Source organism: Microtus pennsylvanicus, chromosome 7 (genome assembly GCF_037038515.1).
Source record: "Microtus pennsylvanicus isolate mMicPen1 chromosome 7, mMicPen1.hap1, whole genome shotgun sequence".
Taxonomy (NCBI): Eukaryota; Metazoa; Chordata; class Mammalia; order Rodentia; family Cricetidae; genus Microtus; species Microtus pennsylvanicus.
The window spans coordinates 61,048,376-61,071,390 of NC_134585.1; the positions used below are offsets into that span (position 1 = coordinate 61,048,376).

Here is a 23,015-nt window from a genome sequence, read left to right on the forward strand (position 1 = left end):
TCCTTTTAGCTACTAAGGTTTTCTTCTCCTTATCATTATTGCCCCTGCTTCTGATTCATCAGGTGTAGCAATTAGAAGTAACCCTTTGGAAAAACAAGATGTTTTTCAGAATAAGTTGGTTGAACAGTTGGCTAGACAGAAAAGAGATACAGTATCAACAAAAGGAGGTCTGTTCTCTTGTGGTGTGTTGCTCGCCCAAATGTAATCTCATATGTGTAAAAGACTGGGCAGGGAATGAAAACAGTCTGTGTGTGTCCTAACTTAAACTGCCATTTTACTAAGGAAATGAGCTGCTGCAGAAATGTAAACGACTCAGATTGAGGCACGTAAGTAAAGAAAGCTCTTAGTACTTGGTTCACGTCTATTTTTTTTTATTTTATTTATTTATTAAAGATTTCTGTCTCTTCCCCGCCACCGCCTCCCATATTCCTCCCCCTCCCCCAAACAACTCCCCCTCTCTCATCAGCCCAAAGAGCAGACCTGGTTCCCTGCCCTGTGGGAAGTCCAAGGACCTCCCACCTCCTTCCAGGTCTAGTAAGGTGAACAGCCAAACAGCCTAGGCTCCCACAAAGCCAGTAAGTGCAGTAGGATCAAAACCCAGTGCCATTGTTTTTGACTTCTCAGCAGTCCTCATTGTCCGCTATGTTCAGAGAGTCCGGTTTTATCCCATGCTTTTTCAGACCCAGGCCAGCTGGCCTTGGTGAGTTCCCGAAAGAACATCCCCATTGTCTCAGTGTGTGGGTGCACCCCTCGCCGTCCTGAGTTCCTTGCTCGTGCTCTCTCTCCTTCTGTTCCTGATTTGGACCTTAGGGTTGTAGTCTGGTGCTCCAATGTGGGTCTCTGTCTCTGTCTCTTTTCATCGCCTGATGAAGGTTAATATCCAGGAGGATGACTATATGTTTGTCTTTGGGTTCTCCTTCTTATAAGCTCAATGTCCTTTATTTATGGTTAGAAACCAAATATGACTGAGTACATCCCATGTTCCTCTTTTTGGATCTGGCTTACCTCACTCAGGATAGTGTTTTCTATTTCCATCCATTTGTATACAAAATTCAAGAAGTCCTTGTTTTTTACTGCTGAGTAGTAATACGTCTATATTCCATACTTTCTTCATCCATTCTTCCATTGAAGGGCATCTAGGTTGTTTCCAGGTTCTGGCTATCACAAACAATGCTGCTATGAACATAGTTGAGCATATACTTTTGCTGTATGATAGGGCCCCTCTTGGGTATATTCCCAAGAGTGGTATTGCTGGGTCCAGGGGTAGGTTGATCCCGAATTTCCTGAGAAACAGCCACACTGCTTTCCAAAGTGGTTGCACAAGTTTGCATTCCCACCAGCAATGGATGAGGGTAACCCCTTTCTCCACAACCTCTCCAGCAAAGGCTATCATTTGTGTTTTTTATTTTAGCCATTCTGACAGGTGTAAGATGGTATCTTAAAGTTGTTTTGATTTCCATTTCCCTGATAGCTAAGGAAGTTGAGCATGACCTTAAGTGTCTTTTGGCCATTTGAACTTCTTCTGTTGAGAATTCTCTGTTCTCAGCTCAGTGCCCCATTTTATAATTGGGTTGATTAGATTTTTACGGTCTAGTTTCTTGAGTTCTTTATATATTTTGGAGATTAGACCTTTGTCAGTTGCAGGGTTGGTGAAGATCTTCACTCAGTCAGTGGGTTGCCTTTTTGTCTTAGTGACAGTGTCCTTTGCTTTACAGAAGCTTCTCAGTCTCAGGAGGTCCCATTTATTCCATGTTGCCCTTAATGTCTGTGCTGCTGGGTTTATACGTAGGAAGTGGTTTCCTGTGCACATGTGTTGTAGAGTACTTCCCACTTTCTCTTCTATCAGGTTCAGTGTGTTCGGACTGATATTGAGGTCTTTAATCCATTTGGACTTGAGTTTTGTGCATGGTGATAGATATGGATCTATTTTCATTCTTCTACAGATTGACATCCAGTTTTGCCAGCACAGTTTGTTGAAGATACTCTCTTTTTTACATTGTATGCTTTTAGCTCCTTTATCAAAAATCAGGTGTTCATAGGTTTGTGGGTTAAAGTCCGGGTCTTCTATTCAATTCCATTGGTTGACTTTTCTGTTTTTATGCCAATATCAAGCTGTTTTCAATACTGTAGCTCTGTAATAGAGTTTGAAGTCAGGGATGGTAATGCCTCCAGACAATCCTTTATTGTATAAGATTGTTTTCGCTATCCTGGGTTTTTTGTTTTTCCATATAAAGTTGATTATTCTCTTCTCAAGGTCTGTGAAGAATTTTGATGATATTTTGATGGGGATTGCATTGAATCTATAGATTGCTTTTGGTAGAATTGCCATTTTTACTATGTTGATCCTCCCAATCCAAGAGCAAGGGAGATCAGATCCTTCCATTTTCTGGTGTCCTCTTCAGTTTCTTTCTTTAAACATTTAAAGTTCTTGTCAAATAGATCTTTCACTTCCTTGGTCAGAGTTACCCCAAGATATTTTATGCTATTTGTGGCTATCGTGAAAGGTGATGCTTCTCTGATTTCCCTCTCTGCTTCCTTATCCTTAGTGTATAGGAAGGCAACTGATTTCTTATAGTTGATCTTGTATCCTGCCACATTACTAAAGGTGTTTATCAGCTGTAGGAGTTCTTTGGTAGAGTTTTTGGGGTGTTCACGTCTATTTTTAATGTAAAAGCTGAGTTCTATAGATTAGTAGCTACTCTATCAGCTAGAGTCAGCAGATGGTTCTGGTGCCAAGTTCCAAGTCTGACTATACAACTTCCCCAGGATGTGAAGGTTTCACTGTGGCAATTTTTTTTCCTTTTGCTTTGACTTAAACCAAGAAGTAGGTCGAGTAATATTTACTCTCTAGCCAGGGACATCTTTCCAACTTCCTGTAGTTAGCAAGGATGACCAAAGAGCAGCAACAGGACTCACTTCTCCAATCAATTCTTCATTGAGCAAAGATAAAGTGGTGCTTACAGCACAGCTTGGAGCAGTCCTGAGGGAGAACCTGGCCCCAGCTACTCAGCCTCCGACTACTGTCCCCAGAGAGTCAAATGCTGCACAGGCCCCATCCTGAAAGTGATTCATGCAGATGTGAGGCCTGTTCCAACCTCACTGTTGTGTCTGCCTCTTCCTACTGCACAGCAAGATCCAGTATACCAGGATCTGTTGTTCATGTGTATTGCTTGTTTCCCTCCAGGCCCTCTTGCTAGATAAGAAATGTGGCCCCATTGTTGTATAATGCCTGCCTTCTACACATGCACTTTCGTTTCTTTTTCAAAAAATATTTCATGCATACTAAGTATTCTTATCATATCACCATCTAGTCACCCTTCCAAGCCCTCATATAACCCACCACCGTGACATTTCCCTCCCAACTTCCTCCTCCTCTTCTCTGTAGCTCACTGAGACAATTAGCACTACTCTTGTACATATGGGTATATGGTTGTTTACTAGAGCATGGGCAATCTGTCATGGGCCACAGCCCTGAAGAACAGTTACTCTTTCTTTCCCTAAAAACCATCAGCGGCCAATTGCTCCTGAGCTAAGGATGGAGCATAAATGCACATTTGAGTTGTGCATTTGCATTCTCTCTTACTGTTGAATAAATTGTCATTATTTCTAAGCTTTGTTTCATAAGATAGTTAACTAAATTTTACCAAACCATACTTTATCAGTTCTTCTCCACTTCCTCCACTTAAAATTCTAGAGCAGAATTTTTAATCTGGGCACTTGGATGGAGCATGTATGAAAATGTATAGGAAGCAATAGACTACAGAAGAATATGCAAAGCTACATGTATACTTCCACACTAACACAATTCTGAAGAAAAGGTCCTGTGCTTCTTTTATATACATACATGGAGCTGTCCAAATATGAAGAACTGTTGTTCCTTGGGTTTTCTCCTCCAGGAGTCCCACATTAAGGAACTGATAAGCTATACCACCTGTTCTCCTGGGTTTTACCAATGAATTTTACCACTCCTTCTCTTTTTCGTTTTAGTTCATTCCTAGTCTCATATTTTCTCTTACTTTTCTGATTTCTATGCCTTCTGTATTTCAGTTTAGGTAACAGTGTAGTGGTGAGGACAAGGAAACCTGCCCCTCGGCAGCTGTGGAGGTCTATCTCTCCCAAGCTTTGGTCAAAGTGGGATTTTCTGCTTTGATTCAGAAAGGAATCCCACGCCTAGTCTTTTTGGAAAAGAGATGAATATTTTGTTAAAGATGGTGTTAATAGAGGCCCAAGAATGAAGACTGAGATAAAAAGAGGACATTGGGGATGGAGAAGACACACTCTGACAGTAGCCACAGGCTTCTCTAAGGGACTCATGGAAAGTGAGACATAGCCAAGTGTAGGATGGGCTTCTGGTGGGTGAATCTGTTAATTGTGCTGCATTCACCATGCACACCATTTGGTGGCTCTTAAATTACATTTTAAAACTTGCTAGGAAACTCATTTCCCTTCTCTCTTTTGAGAATATAAATCATAGGGTGGCTGTGACGAGGCTTTGGATGTCATTACAATGTGATAAAAATGAAAGCAGAAGCAACTAGAACTGCACAAGGGGCTGGAGCCCATGCACTCTCTGTGGAAGTGTGATTTGTTGGTGGAGCGCACCTCTAACCCCAGAACTCAGGCGACAGATGCAAGTGGAGCTCTGTAGGTCTGAGGCCATATCTCAGAGAGAGGAGAGGGAAAAGGAAGAAGAAGGAGAAGGGAAGGGGATTGCATTGCAGGCTCATAACAGGAAGGATGAAGGTAGTGAGCAATTGCAAATGTGTGGAAGTTCTTGTTTCTCTGCAGGCGGATGGCTTCAGCAAGCTTCCCAGATCAGGGGGTTCCTGACACTTTTGTTTCTCTAATTCTCCTGTCCATTCTTCCTGCCTGAAGAAAAGAAGGGAAAATGAGAAACCATATCCCAGGACTCTGCAAGTAAAGGGGTTGATATTTTCTTCATGTGACATCTTATTTAATGTCACTGTAATCCCATAGGTTAAACCAAATGTTTAAAATGAGAAATCAAAGAAACCGTTTGTTTCCACATCATGTAACTGTCAGTGTTTCAATCTATGAACACTCTTTTCATGAAGTTTTTCTAGACAGACTGAATGGCCATACCTTAGCAATGTCATACTTATATCCCATTGCTTATCTTTCATCAAAAATCCTTTTATTACACTTTATGTATAAATATAATACAGATTCTCAAATGCCCATGCATTGTTATGTCCACTGTAATGTTGTCCTTGTTCTCACATTAGCATAAAATAACTGACTACGCATTTATTAGTGAGACCCTCCATAAACTGAACTTCATGAAATCCTACTGTTATCAATGCCTTGTTAATGCTTGAAATGTGGTGCTCCAAGCCCAATCCTCACGTTAGATCCCACTGGGAACATTTAAAGTCTACCCGCAGCTATTCTGATTCAGTTAATGCAGGTAGGACTTGGGTGGACTATGTTGTTCTGTGAAAGTTTTCCAGATGCAACTGACCTAAGAGCCCTCATTGGAAAAAGTGTAGTCCCGAACAACTGGGACATTTACAAAAGCAATTCCTCCGCCCTCCCCCACCTGGTGAACAGGAAAGGCTGAGCTTGGATAGGTGGGGACCCCAGCAAGTCATACCAGCCATTCCTAGATACCATTTGCGGGCTAAGGAGAGCTTCTCTGGTCACAAGGACACCAGCACTGATGATGCCTCCAAACTTCTCCCCTGCTATCAAGAAATCCTCAGCTACTCCCAATTTTCACTTTATCCAACTCAGCTCAGCAAACTATAACTTATATTACTACTTTGTAAAAACTTAAAAGAAGAATTCCATCTTTTTCTGGGCAGCCATTAAATGAAGTTGTTATAATTGGTAGTTTTTCAAAGTCATATGAAGCCTGAATGCTTATCATTGAGAGAATTATAAAACAGAAAATCTGAATGGCAAGTGTTTCAAATAAAATGTTTTATGCTTACTGAATTGTTTAATTTATTTAACTATCGTTATAAAAATTGTGATTTTAAAAGATACTTTCTGCTCTTGTATTATTTTTCAGTTTTTGAGATTATAATTAAACAATTTTCCCTCCCCATTCCTTCCTCAAAATCTTTCCATATACTCCTCCTTCTACTGTTCATATTCCCAGCTCCTTCTTCTTCAACTGCTGTTGCACGCAGATGCATTCTTAGATACATAAATGCAAGCTGTTCTGTCTATAACGTTACTTATTTGCATGTGTTTTCAGGGTTGATCATTTGGTATTGATCAAATACACACAGCCCATTGGTGTGACTGTTCCTGGGGATGCCTGTTTCCCCTACTCATAGCATTGCTTAGTGGCTCATGGTTCCTTGTGTAGGACCGAGGCCTTTGTGGACTTCCCTCATCCACGCTGGTTATAGCTATTGCTGTCCTTGTTCTGCTCATAGTTAGGGAGTCTCACCACAAACTCTCCCTTCCTCTGAATCTTACAGTCTTTCTTCCCTTTCTTTAGCAATGATCCCTGAACCTTTTATGCAGGCAATTTATTGTAAATATATCCACTGGGACTAGGCTCCATAGCTGCATTTTGGGTGGTTTTGATTTTCTGTGGCGGTCTACGTCTATTGCAAAGAGAAATATCCTTGATGAGGGATGAGGACTTCACTAATCTGTAGGTATAAGGATAAACACTTAAAATGCAGTCAGAAATTGTGCTGACCTAGTAATGTGGTGGTTGTAGCTTCTCCAAGATCCATAACTTCACTAACCCTACATAGCTGCCCAGGTTTAAAGTGATTTTGTGTTGTGTTTCCATTGTAGATGATACTAGCATTATGCATACTATTCTCTCAGCTAATATAGATTTTATAACTGAGTTATAATAACTAGGACTATTTAAAGAATCTCCATTGATAATGTTACAGTGGATCCTAAAACCATGCTGGGGCATCAAATTATGTTCCAATACCTCTTATATGTCCAGGTTCCCTGCTCTCCAGCCCCTAAGCAAGAGTGAGTTTAGGAGAGATCAGCAGAGTAAAGCAAGGAGGCCTAACATAATTAGTTGGTGATTAGAAGGTGATTAGAAGGTAACTATGTATCCGTGAATTAAAGAAATGGAGAAGGTTTTACCCAACAGAAGTAAAGACCCTTTCTGTGAAGCTGTTTACCATGTAGAATTAAAGTATGTGCTCAGGAATGGGCTGTAGCTTGAGCAGTGGTGGGGCTGCCTGGAAAGGCAAGGTGCTCTCCATTTCAGCATCAAACAGACAAAGTAAAGCAAAATGCGATTCCGTCCTTACATTCCTTTAAAATGGCAGTTGAGATGAGTTTCATGGGACATGAGTGTCACTCACAGGTGCTAAGGTCTCTATTTCATCCTCTGCAGCCATCAACCACTTTGACCATCTAATTATCATATTTTGTATTGTAATGAATAAAAGTGATACTTCTGATTTTATGGCAATGATATATAATGTTCATTTAATTTCCTTTTTAACTATTTCCCCCCTTAATCACACTGACAATTGTCCATATGTAGATACTGACATGAGCTAAACTGGGACTTGTTTTCAGTCCGAAACCTATCTTTTTCCCTCCATTATAGGCTGGCTTCATGAGCTGGGAAAGAGGCTGGAATCTCCATACTATGGCAACAATACGCTGGGGGGCCCGTCCATCCGAAGCGCCTACATTGCTGCCCTGTACTTCACTCTCAGCAGCCTCACCAGTGTTGGATTTGGGAATGTGTCTGCTAACACGGATGCAGAGAAGATCTTTTCCATCTGTACCATGCTGATTGGAGGTAAGGAATCTTCTTCTAGAGCAAGAAAAGAAACTGAATCTCCAGGTGCCCCCTTGAACGTTTTACTCAGGTCTGAAACATAATAGCGTACATCGCCTGATCCTGGAACAGAACCTAACTAGAAGCACTAATTAGGAAGTAAGCGACAGGAACTTTAATGGACATGTGAATTGGCAGACACCAAGGTGGTGTTGATGCGTACACCTTCCGGGCAGATGAAAGCCTATTTAGGAAGAGCAAATGCTGTTTCTTAAAGTATCATTCATCACTCAGGAATTCCCTCAATGTGAATTGTAGGTAGATGCTAGAAACGGCCACCAAAGTTAGTGTTAGCAAATTTAACTCATTCTAGTGCAATGAACATTGAATGCTTAATATATTGTTATTAAAAAATAAAAACTGGGAGAAGCTAGTAATTTGCCTGTTTTCATCATGGTGCAGTACTGGGTGGTACTTGAGGCAGGATGCGGGGTCAGCATTGTTCCGTTTAACCAATATGTTACTGCGCCATTTCTTACGAGCCTTTGGTATTCTGCTTTAAAAATCCAGGGTTTGACTTTACAAACCTTTCTACTTTGGCAGCCATCTTCACTTCTGGCAGTAGGGACACGAGTGAGAGACTGGTAGGCAGGAAGAGGGGCGAGGCTCTGCCTGCTTCTGGGGTGCAGGCTTTCCTTCAGGGGAGACAGCCACCCCTCAACATCAGTAACTTTCAGCTTCCAGTCTTCACACACTCCTAAGAGATCTCTGCATTCTGCGGCTGCCCACCATGCCTCAATTCACAGTTAGGGCTGTTTAAGCCTCTTCACCTAGTGTGTCCTGCTCTAGCACCTCCCTCCGTTACATCCAGTGACCTCCACAGTTCAGCTTTCTGCTTCAGCCGCCTGCTACCAACCAGCCTAGCTCCCATGTAGAGTGTTTCACTGAAATATTCAGCATGATTTCTCCTTTCTGAACCTGAATTGACAGAATTGTCACTACTGTTGTTGAGCTTTCAAATGACTCATCTAAAGCTTTGGGGATTAGAGTAATTTCACAAACTTCAGAGCCAGTAAGTAAAGGTGGAACTATTTGAACCAACATGAATATTTCTCTGTTTCAGTGCAAAAAGGGAAACTTTACAGGTAAGGAGCGGGTTCCGAGCTGCACACCCATCTGGGTGAAATAAGCGTTCTTAGACCAGACTTTGTTAGCACTGTATTTACCATATCCACTACTGCCCTCAATCCCACACATCAGTCAGCATCACAGGAGTCAGGATGTAGAAAGTATATCAGTTAGCACCACGGATGACAGGATACAGAAAGTCTGTCTGTTAGTATCACAGGGGATAGTATGCAGAAAGTATATGTGTTAGCATCATGGGAGATAGGATGTAGAAAATACACAGTACTTACAGAGGTCTTCATCCACACGGTGAGACCAACATCTTAACACAGCCTTCCTTGGGGAGCTTACGACCTGGCTTACAGGAAGAAGCTGGAATTTTTGGAGTTTGAACAGCACCAGGCAAAGAATATTTAGTGCCAATTCAGTAAGGAAGCTGAGAAGCAATAAACAAGGAGAGCCAATATCTGCAGTCCTCGGAAAGAGCTGCTGAGGCAGCATGCTGGGATTACAGCCCTTTTAACAGATTCCTTGTTGTTGCCAAGCACAAACAACCTAGAGAGCAGAGAACAAGAATTCTCATTTCTAAAAAGCTATAACTTGCCAGAACCCATGGTGGGCACTTCACATCCAGACTCATGCTTCCCAGAATCCCAATCTCTGTCTAACAAAATGAGATGTACTTTGCAAGTAAGCAGAATCTGTACCTACTGAAAGTTGCCTATATGTCTTCTTACCGGGATGGAAATGGTGTGAAATGCTTAATGTTAAAACCTACTAGTTTGTACATTTGAGAAATCTGTTAGACAACTGGGCATACTGTTTTGACCAACCTACCATACTGAGTGATCCTTGACCAGAAATTGTCAAAACATAATCTCTTCCCCACTTCTCACTGAACAGGGAGCCATACTGGTCACAAACTCAAAATATAGGGGATATAATTGGATAATGTCACTTTGTTAATTCTTTGTTAAATTTATTTTGATCAAACTTCCTGTTGCAACAGCAGTATGTAAGAGCCATTGGAACTTGCAGTGACCTAACAGCAGGTATAAACAGCAGATTGCTCTCACGTAAAATGACCTAAGTACATTGAATTCTTAAGGCTTTTTATTTGTGTTTCTGGGAATAACTGTATAATATTGTGAGAATTAAAATTTAAAGTGTATTAGGATCTGTAATCCCAAACAGAGCTGCAGAAGCTGGTAACAGTGGAATTTTTAACTATAATTCTGCAAAAGTATACTGAAAACTACAAAGCACTTTTTTTTACAAATTTTACAAATGGTTTTAGATTTTGGAAGTCATACAAAGTAAGGAGTCCAACGTCACAATACTGGTTTTACCCAGTTAAATTAAAGTTTCCATGTGATCTCTAAAACAAAAGTCAAAGCAACCTGTGTCTGTATGCACGTGGGGCTGCAAATGGACGAGTGTTTTTAAAAGACAGTGGGAATTGGAGCATAAACTATCCAAAACAAAGCATGAATAGACACAAAATCAGAAGATCTACATTCAAAGTACCAATGTGTATTGGAATGTTACAGTCATTAAGAAAACACGATGTGTGCTAGGCGGTGGTGGCGCTTGCCTTTAATCCCAGCACTCCAGAAGCAGAGGCAGGCGGATCTCTGTGAGTCTGAGGCCAGCCTGGTCTACAACAGCTAGTTCCAGGATAGGCTCCAAAGCTACAAAAAAACGCTGTCTCAAAATAACCAAAAATAAAAAAAGGAAGGAAGGAAGGAAGGAAGGAAGGAAGGAAGGAAGGAAGAAAGGAAGGAAGGAAGGAAGGAAGGAAGATGTGGGGCAAAGGGCAGACACTGAAGGTCACTTCAGGTACGGCAGTGACTCTAGACTATAGGTCAAGGATGATGGCATGGCCGGTGTGTGGTATTGGGAACCAGACAAAGGTGCTTGCTGTTGGAACCCACATGATGGATAGAGAGAACAACTCCAAAGGTGGCCCTCTAACATTCACTCATGCACCATGGCACATTCACACTCAACACTCACATCCACACCCAATAAGAGAAACACACAAAAATAAATAAATAAATAAACAATAAAATGTTTTTTTAAGAAAATGTTGCTGTGTCCAATATATAACTACTTGTTTAAGGTAACCTAGACCCCTACTAAACAACATGAAAATTAACTGCAAATAAGATTTTGAGATAAACTTTAAACAATCACCAAAAAGACATCATTAGTGCATATTCTCATGACCCTAAATTTTGTGTTTCTAAAGTATAACACAGATGTCTCTTTGTTTTTACAAAGAACTATAAATTGAACTGCAGCATCTTTCTTTATCAGAATGCATTACTTAGAGCTTGATCAAGAATCTGCAAGAGTTTAGATACTGGCAAACATTTACCATCCAAAAGACTGCTTCCCGGCATATTTTCTTAAAAGGTATACAAATCTGTAAGGAAAAACTAAAGCACATTTGAAAATCTGTTTCAAGAAAAGATTTTCAATATTTGAATAAACAATAAGCTTACTAAAACACTGCTCCATATCATTCATAAAGATGTAAAGTGAAACCAGAAGTAAACACCATGCTGCATTCACAAGAAAGCACTGGAGTCTGCTGTGCTTTGAGAGATAATCCATGCTTCAGCCTCCCTGTGCTCTTGGTGGTCATTTCTATCCAGTCAACAATAATGTTATCAACATCCATCAAATCTGAATACACCTGTACTCAGTGACCCAGTAATTCCCCTTCCATAGATATAGTCAATAGAAGTGTGTGTTTGTGTCCATGCGAGCACGTGTGTGTGCCTAAGATGCGTTGTGTGCATTATGTGCATTTTTGTGGATGAATGTGTATTCATTGCATCTTGGTTTCATAGGTTTCAATACATTATCATCAGTTCTACTACTTTGGGTCAGTGAGTCAGAGCATCATGATGCCAAGACCATGTGGAGAAGGAGAGGAAAGGGGAGTAGCTACCTTTAAAAGAGTTATTTTCATATCCTCCAGCAGGAAATGCCAGGGTGATAGAAGAATGCCATCAGCAGAATAAACAAGAAGTTTATGAGACAATTTTATCCCTCAGAACTATACCAGAATGAACATGAATTGTCCTTCAAAGCTATAGATGAATCATAAACTCAATGCTGAGCAGAGAAGTTAGATTACATCCTGTATCATTTTGAGTAGAGAAATCTCAATAGTTGATCAATTTATTGGTTGCAATGTGATTTGTGTCACCTTTGGTAAGAAGGGTGATTGGTGGCTCTGAAGGACATGAGTTTTACATGATGGGCTATGGATCTGAAAGGCCATTCCATGCTCATGATCACTTTGTGAAACCTTATTGAACTATACAGTCAACATTATGCATCTTTCTCTGTATGTGTATGTGAGTGTGTGTCTGTGTGTGTGAGTGTGTGTGTGTCTGTGTATGCATGTCTGTCTGTGTGTGTGTGTGTGAGAGAGAGAGAGAGAGGAGGGGGAGGGAGGGAGGGAGAGAGAGAGAGAGAGAGAGAGAGAGAGAGAGAGAGAGAGAGAGAGAGAGAGAGAGAGAGAATTAGTTTAGTTTTACCTTGTAAACTTAAGGCAGGTGAGCTAAAAGCAATGTAGCTATCAAGTGAGAATATGAGCTGCGGAGCAGAGCCAAATTCTGATTTATCATATCAGGCTGTTTTCCATTTGTGTCAACAAAGTTATCCACGTAATTGGAGAAAGTCATATTACTTAAAATGTAGATGATAACCACAAGGACATAAGATTTCAGAAGGCTGCCTTTTTCAAGGGACGTGGGCATGGATTTTCTGAACCAGTCATAAAATTTTAGCTTCTTGTTTACAGTTATAAAGCTATAAATGATGCTACAGAGTTGCAATAGATTTATTCAGCTCAATAAATATTTATACTGCATGGGAACTATGCCAAGTGTGCTGGGTGGTTGGAACAGAGATCACTAAGGACAAACGCTGTCCTTCGAGTTCACAACTTAGTGATAGGTACAGGTGTTCAAGCAGATCAGAGACCTGTTACCTGGCTTCTTTAGAGCTTGTTTTGTATTGTAATACACACTTAGAAAAACTGGTAGACATACAAAAATTCAGAATTATGCATAATGCATGACCAAAATGTAGTTTTTATGTATCTTTTTCTGAAATAGTTAATAAAACAATATATATTATTGCTGACACTAAACAGAAATTTTTTCCAAATCTTTGAATTTTTTTCTTTAAAACTTAGTACTAACTGCCTGGAGTTACCTGATAAGTTTACTTTGGCTTATGTGCCAATCAGCTCAGCCTTGATGGTCAGATAAAGCTTCCTGGTACAGATGGCTCACCATTGAGACATGTTTAGTTGCAATGGAACATGGTTTTCACACTTCCTTTGGGTCTGCCAACTCAACACTCCTTGGCATGATTTTATGTTTTGAACCTAGATATAATTCCTTAAGTTCAGGCCATTCTTAAGATGTCTTCGAAACATTTAATTCAACCTTTAAGGAATCCTTCTCATTTTGTTTTGTATGCCTCCTGACATTCACAACCCAGTATTAACCCAAGGATGGTTAATAAAGAACAGAAAATTCCATGTCAATGAGGAGGTAGGAGAAAAGACAGGAACCAACAGGGCTATCTGAAAGTTGAGATCTGATCCCCTATACCATCAAAAGAAAAGAGCCCCTATACACAGTCTGCAACCACAGTAGAAATGCTGTTAAAAGCACTGGTAATAGTATCATATGTGAGAAAACAATGGTGCCCAAGTTCAAGGAAGGAAAGAGAATACAGCAAGAGAAAAGAAGAGAGAAAAGGCAATAGCCAGTCCCAGGATGTAGTGAGGTTTTCCACTCCTCTCAGTCCTGTTTAACTCTTCCTGAGATCACAACTGGGAAGGTTCTTTCAAAGACCTGATACTAAAATAAAATTGTATAAAATGCATTTTATGTAAAGGTACCACACAAAGTGAAAGAGCCTCCAGCTTACTCAGTAGGTTGAGCACTCAAGAAATATAGATAGATAGATAGATAGATAGATAGATAGATAGATAGATGATAGATAGATAGATAGATAGATAGATGATAGATAGACAGACAGACAGATAGATAGATAGAGATTATATATATATATATATATATATATATATATATATATATTTCTGAGAGAGAGAGAGAGAGAGAGAGAGAGAGAGAGAGAGAGAGAGAGAGAGAGAGAGAGGTCAGTGTTAATTTCCAAACTGACCTGGATACAGAAGTTTTGAGTCAAACTTTCGCAGAAGATGAAATGATTTTGTCTGACAGTAACACACACACTTTCTGCCAAGAGAGAACGACAGAATGAGTGTCAGTGACCCAAGTGGGGGGGGGGGGGGCTATGAGAACTGGGTTTTATTTTCTAACTTCTTAACTTAGAAGTGGTTTTCTATGCAGAAATAAGACTTTGAAATTGTGACGACTCAAATGGGATCTTTCCAACAACATTTATGAATGCTACAATTAATCCAGTAATTTATTTTATTGATAATGTACAATTAGGATGCTAAACGGTCTGAACGTATTACTTCTCTCAGTTTAAGTGCTTTGCACATTATAATTAAGCAAAAAAAATGTTAAAATCATACTGATAATTAAGAAACACGGTGTTAAAATAAATAAAACAGGCTTATTCTCTGGAAGAAAACTACTACACACAGTGACAGATGACAGAGCATCCAATCCATACCCATCAGCTTACTGCAGAGCCTGAGATCTCTGTCTAATTTTTTTGATTTGGTGATTAATCTTTTTTTTTAATTCAATGAATTTTTTGCAAGTAGAGATTATTTTCTTTCAAGTAAAATATTTAAGCCCCTGAGCTATTCATTGTACTTGTAAAATCACACAGAATAAACTACTTAGAATCCATAAACCCACACACCATAAAGTTGCTAACGACTATTTGTTTTCCTTTAGATCTTTTTGGATATTTAGGAGCATTCTACTTTTGTGTTTTTATGTGTGTCTACATGCAGCAGGCACTAACTGAGTATTTTCTTGAGTTCTTTCATCAAGAAGTAGTTTCTATCAAGAATGATGTAACTCTTATAAAGGGGGAGGGTTAAAGGGTGAGGGGAGAGGCAGGGGGGAGTTGAAAAAATGTAGAGCTCAATAAAAATCAATAAAAAAGAATTATAACTCAGCCCTAAAAACAGAGTTACCAGCAAAATCTTAAATCTTTTCTTCCAAATCTTACTTATTATTTGTAATACTTTGCACATTCAAGGAAAAAGTTAACATGAACAACTACTGTTTTATACATATACTAGATACTTCTAAGCAAACTGGGATACTCCATTTTTTATAGCTCAGAGTATTCCTATACTTAAGATAATTGTCTATTTAGCATATAAGGGAAATGAGGGCCACATAAGGACATTTTTATGTTTTAATATTTACTAACTAGTATGTGTACATATGTGTGTAATCAGATGACAAGTTTATGCACTTGATTCTCTTCTCATACTTTACAAGGGTTTCAGGATCAAAAATAGGATGAAAATAGCAAGAAATAGCCATATCAAAAGCCCTATTTTAATGTTTTTATTGTTTTTAAAGATTTAACTTGGTACATTCACACAATTAGGAGGAGGAAAGCTGGGCTGCAGATCTAGTTTTGTCTGCTTCTGTAACTTCTCTTCTCCTGGATACAGATTCCAAAGTTAACTCTATTCAAATCACTTTCTAAAGAAGCTAAGATCTTGTAATTAAAATGTGACTTTATAGGCATGATGACCATTATTCTATTAAAATTATGATATATAACTTGATGCAGAATTTTAGTCCCAGTGTTAGATTAAAATGGAATTTATACCTCAGCATCTGGCAATCCCTGGTGGCTATGGGTGAAAAATGAACTGAAGCTGTCCTGAAATATTCAGGAGCTATCTTTGTTCATGCATTTGTATGTTTACTGTGTATACAATTTGGTGTCCTGAAATATTCAGGAGCTATATTTGTTCATGCATTTGTATATTTACTGTGTAGACAATTTGGTGCCAAGATGTGGCGGAGGCTGCTTGTTCATTTCCCAGCGTCCATATTCTCAAAATAATCACACAGAAATCTGTACTAGTTAGAATACTGTCTGACCAATAGCTTTAGCGCATTTCTGGTTTACTTTTAAATCCTAAATTAACCCACTAATCTGACTATCGCCATGTGGCTATGGCTTACCCTCACAGTTCCATCACATCTGTCTCTGGTGGCAACTACATGGCACCTCCTGACTCCACCTACTCTCCCTATATAGCTCTTCCAGCCTGGCTTTACACAGTTAAGCCATTGGCCAAAAACAGCTTCATTTATTAAACAATAAAAGCAACACATATACAGAAGGACATCCCACACCATTAAGAAACTTCTACTCTTGTTCCCTCCACCCTGACATTATGGTACTAGCCCCATCTGATAGGTCCTCACAGATGTGCTTTTATCTTTTCAGTCCCTTTATAAGGAAAAAAAATGAAACAGGAGAATTTACAGAACTTCTGTGCTTTTTATCTCATCATGTCTTAATTCAGGGTAGGGACCAGGGATCAAATCTAGTGTAACTACGAACTGATCTGCTTGTGAGAATAAGAATCCAGGCCTCCCTCTGTCTTCTAATTCCATAGCCCTAGGTAAAACTGAGCCTTCTTGAGTCAGCTGTTAATATCTACACAAACCATTCTCATTCCATTCTGCCAATCACTATGAGATGCAAAATCTTGTCTTTTAAGAAGATGTCTGTTAACTGTAAATTTATAGCTTATCCTATAAAAGTTTTGATAGAATTATATCATAGCTATTAAACTATGTGTAACTACTAAAGTAATCCTTTTGCTGATAGAATTCAAATTACAAGTTTTTGGAACCACAATGACAACTAAGGGATTGCATGTGTGTCAAAGAATCAAATCCATGGTTTATTCTTTTTTTTTTTAAATCAAGCCATATGAAGGCAAAATGACTGCTTTGGGATTGAGTGAACTTGTGACAGATTGGCTTGCCTACATCTTACTTGCAAAAGAATCATATCAGTATGGCTATATAATTATGCTGTACTCTAATACATCTATAAGCTACACTTATATGCACAGGGCCTCTGTCTTACTATCCTGAGATCTGTTGTGCTCTATAGCCCTGATGCATGCCTTGGTGTTTGGGAATGTGACCGCCATCATACAGAGGATGTACTCCAGATGGAGTCTCTATCACACCAGAACCAAGGACCTAAAGGATTTCATCCGCGTGCATCACCTTCCCCAGCAGCTCAAGCAGAGGATGCTTGAATACTTTCAGACAACCTGGTCAGTCAACAATGGAATAGATTCAAATGAGGTAATGTGCGCTTCATATCTTGATATTTTCAGGCAAAAACCACATATCATTAGGTAAAGGCAAAGAGTTCTAATGCAGGCATAAGAGAGGGACACATTTACCAGCCTCTTTATCTCCTTACAGCCCACCCTGCATCATAACTGGAGTTTTTAAACTGCTATTCTGTGATGACAGTCTCATAAGAATTTACTACTTTATTCAATCAAATGTATTTATTTTTATACTCTTTTTTTTAAAGATTCATTTTCTCTCTTATTTTAAAAGAGATAACTTGATCTTTTCATATGATCATGACACATTAAGAAATATCAGTGGTCCAAGTCCCCATATCTAGAAGAGTAACAAGCCTTCCTACCAGGATACTTTAGAATTTTAAAAAATTTCTCCAGATTTATTATCACCTGATTATTCAGTGGTACACAGCTAACGTCATACTCACTATATAGCCCTGGAGATTGTGCAGAGAAATCTCATAGAATATATCAACCTCCTCTTGTATAATGCAGTTGACCATGTAGGAAGAGTGCCACTGGTGTCTCACAAAGTCATTGACTAGACCAGACTCACCACACTTTTCTTTCTCCCTTCCTCTTCCCCAACAGCTTCTGAAAGACTTTCCAGATGAGCTGCGCTCTGATATCACAATGCATCTAAACAAGGAGATCTTACAGCTGTCGCTGTTTGAATGTGCCAGCCGGGGCTGCCTCAGATCTTTGTCTCTTCATATCAAAACTTCATTCTGTGCTCCAGGAGAGTATCTGCTACGCCAGGGAGATGCTCTGCAGGCCATCTATTTTGTGTGTTCAGGCTCCATGGAGGTTCTTAAAGACAGCATGGTATTGGCTATTCTAGGTAGGTTTTGGCTGAAAAGTTTCTCTGAAATTTTACTTTGGAGTATGAGGAATACAAAGTAGGGAAGGGTACAATAGATACTAATAGGAGTTGGCAAATATGGACTCCATATTGGATTCAATTTACACCATTTCATGATTCTTATATAAACAAAGTTCAGGCAATATAAATATTATCCTACAAGTGAGTAAATGTTCCCTTACTTAACTGTACCCATATATAAGTCTTTCTGAGTTCTAATTACATCCCATACAGTCTTCAGTGCAACAGCAGCCCTATTTTCATAAAGAATTTTTTAATTTTTTAGAGAGTCCATCCAAAAAATGTTATAACTAAGTTCTATCTGTGCCAGAAATAGAGCAAAAATGATTTAACTTGGAGAACAATTTCCATCACTGCCATTAACCTAATACTGCTAGGGTGGACACAAGCTCTTTCCAGTGCCTCAAAGACAACTCATAGCTGTGAAAACTCTGTGCCATTTGATGTTGACTTCAAATGCTAACATAATTATTTTTCAATGAAATGTAAAGGGAAGCTGGCAGAAGACTATATATGACTTAATGTAGAAAAAAATTCACTCCCAATTTTCTGAGTTTCTTTTTGAATTCACTCTTATTTGTTTGTTCAGTCAACCCTCATTGCGGATCTGTGAGTGAACTGGACTGTGGTCTGAGCACCAAGATTGTGGATGAACAATTGCTAGAAGTTTTGCCCTTATTGGGATTAAACTCAAGGGAAGGATAAGATGGAAAATTTGCCCAGGGTGGGGGTAGTTGAGCATCAGATGAATTCAAGGCATATTTTAAACAGCAAAGCAATACAGACATGTCTAAAATCATGTCAGTAAATGGCTAATGCAGTACTTTTTGTTCTAATCTTCTAAGAAACTGATTTGTGAACAATGCCTTGTGAAGTATTTTGGCACATGTGACATTTAAACCTTCACAGAATGTAGACACAGATGTAGAGGCATTTTCTGATTCTGGGTGGCTCCGGAGCCTACTTCCCTTTCCTTATCTAAAGAATACATATAATTTTATATCAGCACTGTCAACCTGCTGCTGAGGTGGTAAGCTTCCAGACAGATTATATTTTATATGAGAGAAGTGATAATTCTGGGTCCCAAGTATGAGCTGATGCCTTAGGGGCATTATCAAGTCTTGAAATCTTGTCAGATCTGAATGTGTTTTCCAAATTCATTTCCTGAAACACATCCACATCCTTGGGGAGATGAGATTAGGTTGTGGGAACCTAGGATATGATAGGTACCTTCAAAGTGGAAGCCTCAGAGAGCCACCTAAGTTTTTCTGCCATGATATCACAATGATAAGTCAAGAGATAAGAAGGAGAAAGTTGGCCCTTATTATACACTTAAGCAGCCAAAGCCCTGACCTTGAATTTCTCAGCTCTAGAACCATCAGAAATACATCCTTGTTGAGTATCATACCTTAGCTGCATTGTGCTACAGCATAGCTAACAGACTATGACAGTGTAGCTGCTTCAACTAGAGAGGACTAGCTGGTGACTATGTACCGACAGAACCTTGTGGCTCTGGCTTTCCCTGCTTCCTGAGGATTTCAGTTTCACTTAATGAAGCAAAGATGGGATTGCCCTTCAAGATTTGGTTTAGTTTTTATTAGCCTTCTGTGATGTTATCTTCTAGGTAAGTGAAGAAGATGTTAAAGCAGTTGGTTCCTATTCTTGACTTGCAAAATTAAAGAACAATCATTCTACCACTTTGTAATTCTGGCTTAGAATTGACAATGGTTTCTAATTTGCTTCTGAAACATGGTTTAAATCGTATTTTCCTGGAGTTTCCCTAGTACCACTGAAACTTTTAAAGCGTGCTGATTTGCCTATTGACACAGCCTACTTTTGAGGATCTGATTATTTTTTAGAACCTTATGATACATGCAAGCAGATATAACACACCATTTAAAAATAGTCAGGCTTTTCTTTTAATTCTCATCCACTTTTCAATTTGTTGACTAACAACAGTTTTAGGAATGGAAGAAGAAGAGATCATCCATGACATTAGAACAAAAATGTGAAAAGTTAATGGCTTTGATATGACTGCTATAGCTTATAAAACATGATCCAATAGTAATCACTCTTATAATTAAAATTACGTATTGATGAAAGATTTACTTCATTGCTGTTTTGCTTCCTGCTCCAAATTTCTCCATAAATTGTGATTTTTTTTATGATGGTATTTCACTGCTATGTTCCCACCGTGTATGTTTCAAAATTGGTGTAAGTCCAGCTTGATCATTTCAAACTCTGAAGTGTCAAGATTAACATATAGGTGGAATGATGTAATTCTCTTCATCATAATATTACTTCTCGTTGACTAATTCAACCTACACTGATTTACTAAGCATACAGCTTCATATTTACTCTCTAGTTACTTAACAGGAGTTCATTCTGTCACTGAAATGAATTAGTGGTATTGAGAGGAAGATGTTTTTAAGCAAAACCTCAAGCAACAGCATCTTCCAATCAGCATTTCCAGTTCTCATGCCTAGACAGAATTGTCATAGATATTTGTGATGAAGGCAGAAAATGGCAATGGCTGATGAGCGGTGCCTCAGTGGATGATATTCATCTGCCTCTGTGTAATTCAATATCCCTATTTGTTACTGTGGTTGATTCTCAGAGACAAAGCACCTCCGAGGAGATAGATGCCCCCATCATCACGCAAGGGGGTAGAGAAATAATTCTTTTCTTTCAGGATTAAGAATAGTAAGACCTGGAGTAGTTAAAGAATAGTTCAGGAATTTTAACAAAAGCAAGAAGGAATATACAGGGCAGTTAGGAGGCAGGGAGGCCTGGACAGAACTCAATACATTATCCATAAACATTCACCAAATCCAAACGAAAAAAAAAGCTGGAATTCTTTCCAAAGTGTCAAATTTAGCTAAGTGTTTGTGGTATTCATTTGCTCATAGTCATAACACAGCAACCATAAATATGAAAGTATAGAGGGCTTAATGTTCCTCCAAATATCCCTGGCATAATAGAATTCTACCCATAACGCTATCCTGATAATCATCCTCAAAAAGACAAAAGTAAAGAATCGCTGCATTGATTACTTCCTGTCTGTGATTCTATCTTATATCTGCGTTCAACTGTGGAGATTTTAAACAAAACGTAAAGAAAACATAATTTCAAATTTAGCAATATTAGTGACTATAAATCAGGTTTAAATTCTTCCAGAAAATGTAGCCAGAAACTAAAAATAAGACTATGATATGTTTTGTTTTCTTCTACCAAAGTAACCTTAACTTTAAAGTTTAAAATCTAATATTAATTTGAAATTAATATTTGATGTAATTAATAATTTACCTTAATTTTTATTTTATACATATTCTCAATATATCGATCATGTGTGATTAATTTCATCTTTCCTTCTACTGATAAATTAAATAGAATGGGCTTTTATGAGTTTAGTGTCACGAATTTTGTTTCCGAAATTCTGGGCACAATGAAGTAATCATTTAGAAATTAGATGTAAGAGCTGAGGCCACCACTGCACAACCAGGACCCAAGCAGGAGCCAGAGCGCTGCCAGGCGGTGTGAGGAACAGGACTTGGAATTTTGTCTCTTACAAGTAATGTGGTGGCAGCTGTCAGAACCCACAGGGCCTCAGAGCACCTCCAAGGAACACAAGAGACACATGGAGGCTTTGAGGAACAACTAAAAGAAGGCAGGTCTTATGGGAAGGTGCTTTTAAAAGGTGGTTTCATGGAAGTGGAAAAAAAGGATGGCATAATGAAGCAGCAAGGTCAGCAGGGGCAAAGTGGAGCTAGAGATGTGGATTTGGAGACAGGTGTGGACTTGTTGCCATGGTAGAAAAAGAAGCATGTCCTTGCTGAGTATGGTTAGTCTTTGGGCCACCCAGAGGCTCAGGCCACCATTAGGCTTGCCTTGCCTCTTCCTCATACACCAGGGCAGTGCTCCTGCTCCCATGCAGAGCTGACCCACAGCATGAAGCCTCAGCTGCAGCTGTGGCCCCTAGAGCTGCTCTTGCTGAAGAGAAGAGAGCTTGAGCCCACATGCCCGATGGCCATACCTGGGGTGGCCAGCACCAAGTGCAGGATGGCATACAATATTCTGGAACTGGAGCAGATCCTGCCAGAGGAGACACTGCCCAGCCAAAGATCACCTTGACTGAGCAACAAGGTATCTGAGATAAAGAATGGTTCATTTTGTGTATTAAGTTTCCTTGAAAAACTTGTGTGGTCCATACTGCCACAGCAGTCAAGTTGATATCTGCGATCCATGATGCTGCTGGGAACCAGGTAGTAACCAGTTGGAAGTGCATGACCCATGCTGCCAATGCATACTATGGGCAGCTTCTTTTGTAGCAGTATCATTGACTGCAAACTTATAACTGAAGATGAGAGACATTGAAGACTATGAATGAAACAGTCCAGACAGAAACCTATTGAAAAGAGTTTTTCAAAATTGTGATAAAGATGCTGGTGTGTAGCTCTTCACAGCTCACGGGTTCTGACAAGAGTTTGGGTGGGAGGGTTGGACTCGGTTTTCTTTAAGGAACTGGCCACTGGGCATTTGATCATGCCCCCAAAGAATATATGGGCAACACAAATTGGACTTGATGGGTTTTTTGGTTTGGGTTTTTTTTGGGGTGAACAAGGGTGGGAGAGCAAACATGGGAGAAATAGGAATCAAGTGTGATCAGGGTGCACTGTACAAAATTCCCAAATAATTAACAAAAATATTATATTGGGGAAAATTGTAAAGAAAATAATTGAATGTGAAGTAGAGAAATTTACTTGTAATATTTTTATATAGAGACTTATTTATATATTTTATGCATACAAGTGCTCTGTCTGCATGTACTTGTGCACACAACTTGGATCCTCTAATAGATGTTATGAGCCACCATGTAAGTGTCACTGGGAACTGAACTCAGCACCTCTAGAAGAGCA

General features: G+C 39.3%; 1 protein-coding gene across 1 annotated transcript in view; it reads left to right on the forward strand.

The window, feature by feature from the left end:
• The window catches only part of Kcnh8 (potassium voltage-gated channel subfamily H member 8), a 458,944-nt gene that overhangs the window by 356,897 nt on the left and 79,032 nt on the right, over positions 1-23,015 (forward strand). Inside the window, exons 8-10 of the mRNA XM_075978951.1 lie at positions 7,568-7,765; positions 17,006-17,205; positions 17,808-18,057. Of these exons, the coding sequence (XP_075835066.1) occupies positions 7,568-7,765; positions 17,006-17,205; positions 17,808-18,057 (648 nt within the window). The remainder of the gene's footprint in view (positions 1-7,567; positions 7,766-17,005; positions 17,206-17,807; positions 18,058-23,015) is intronic.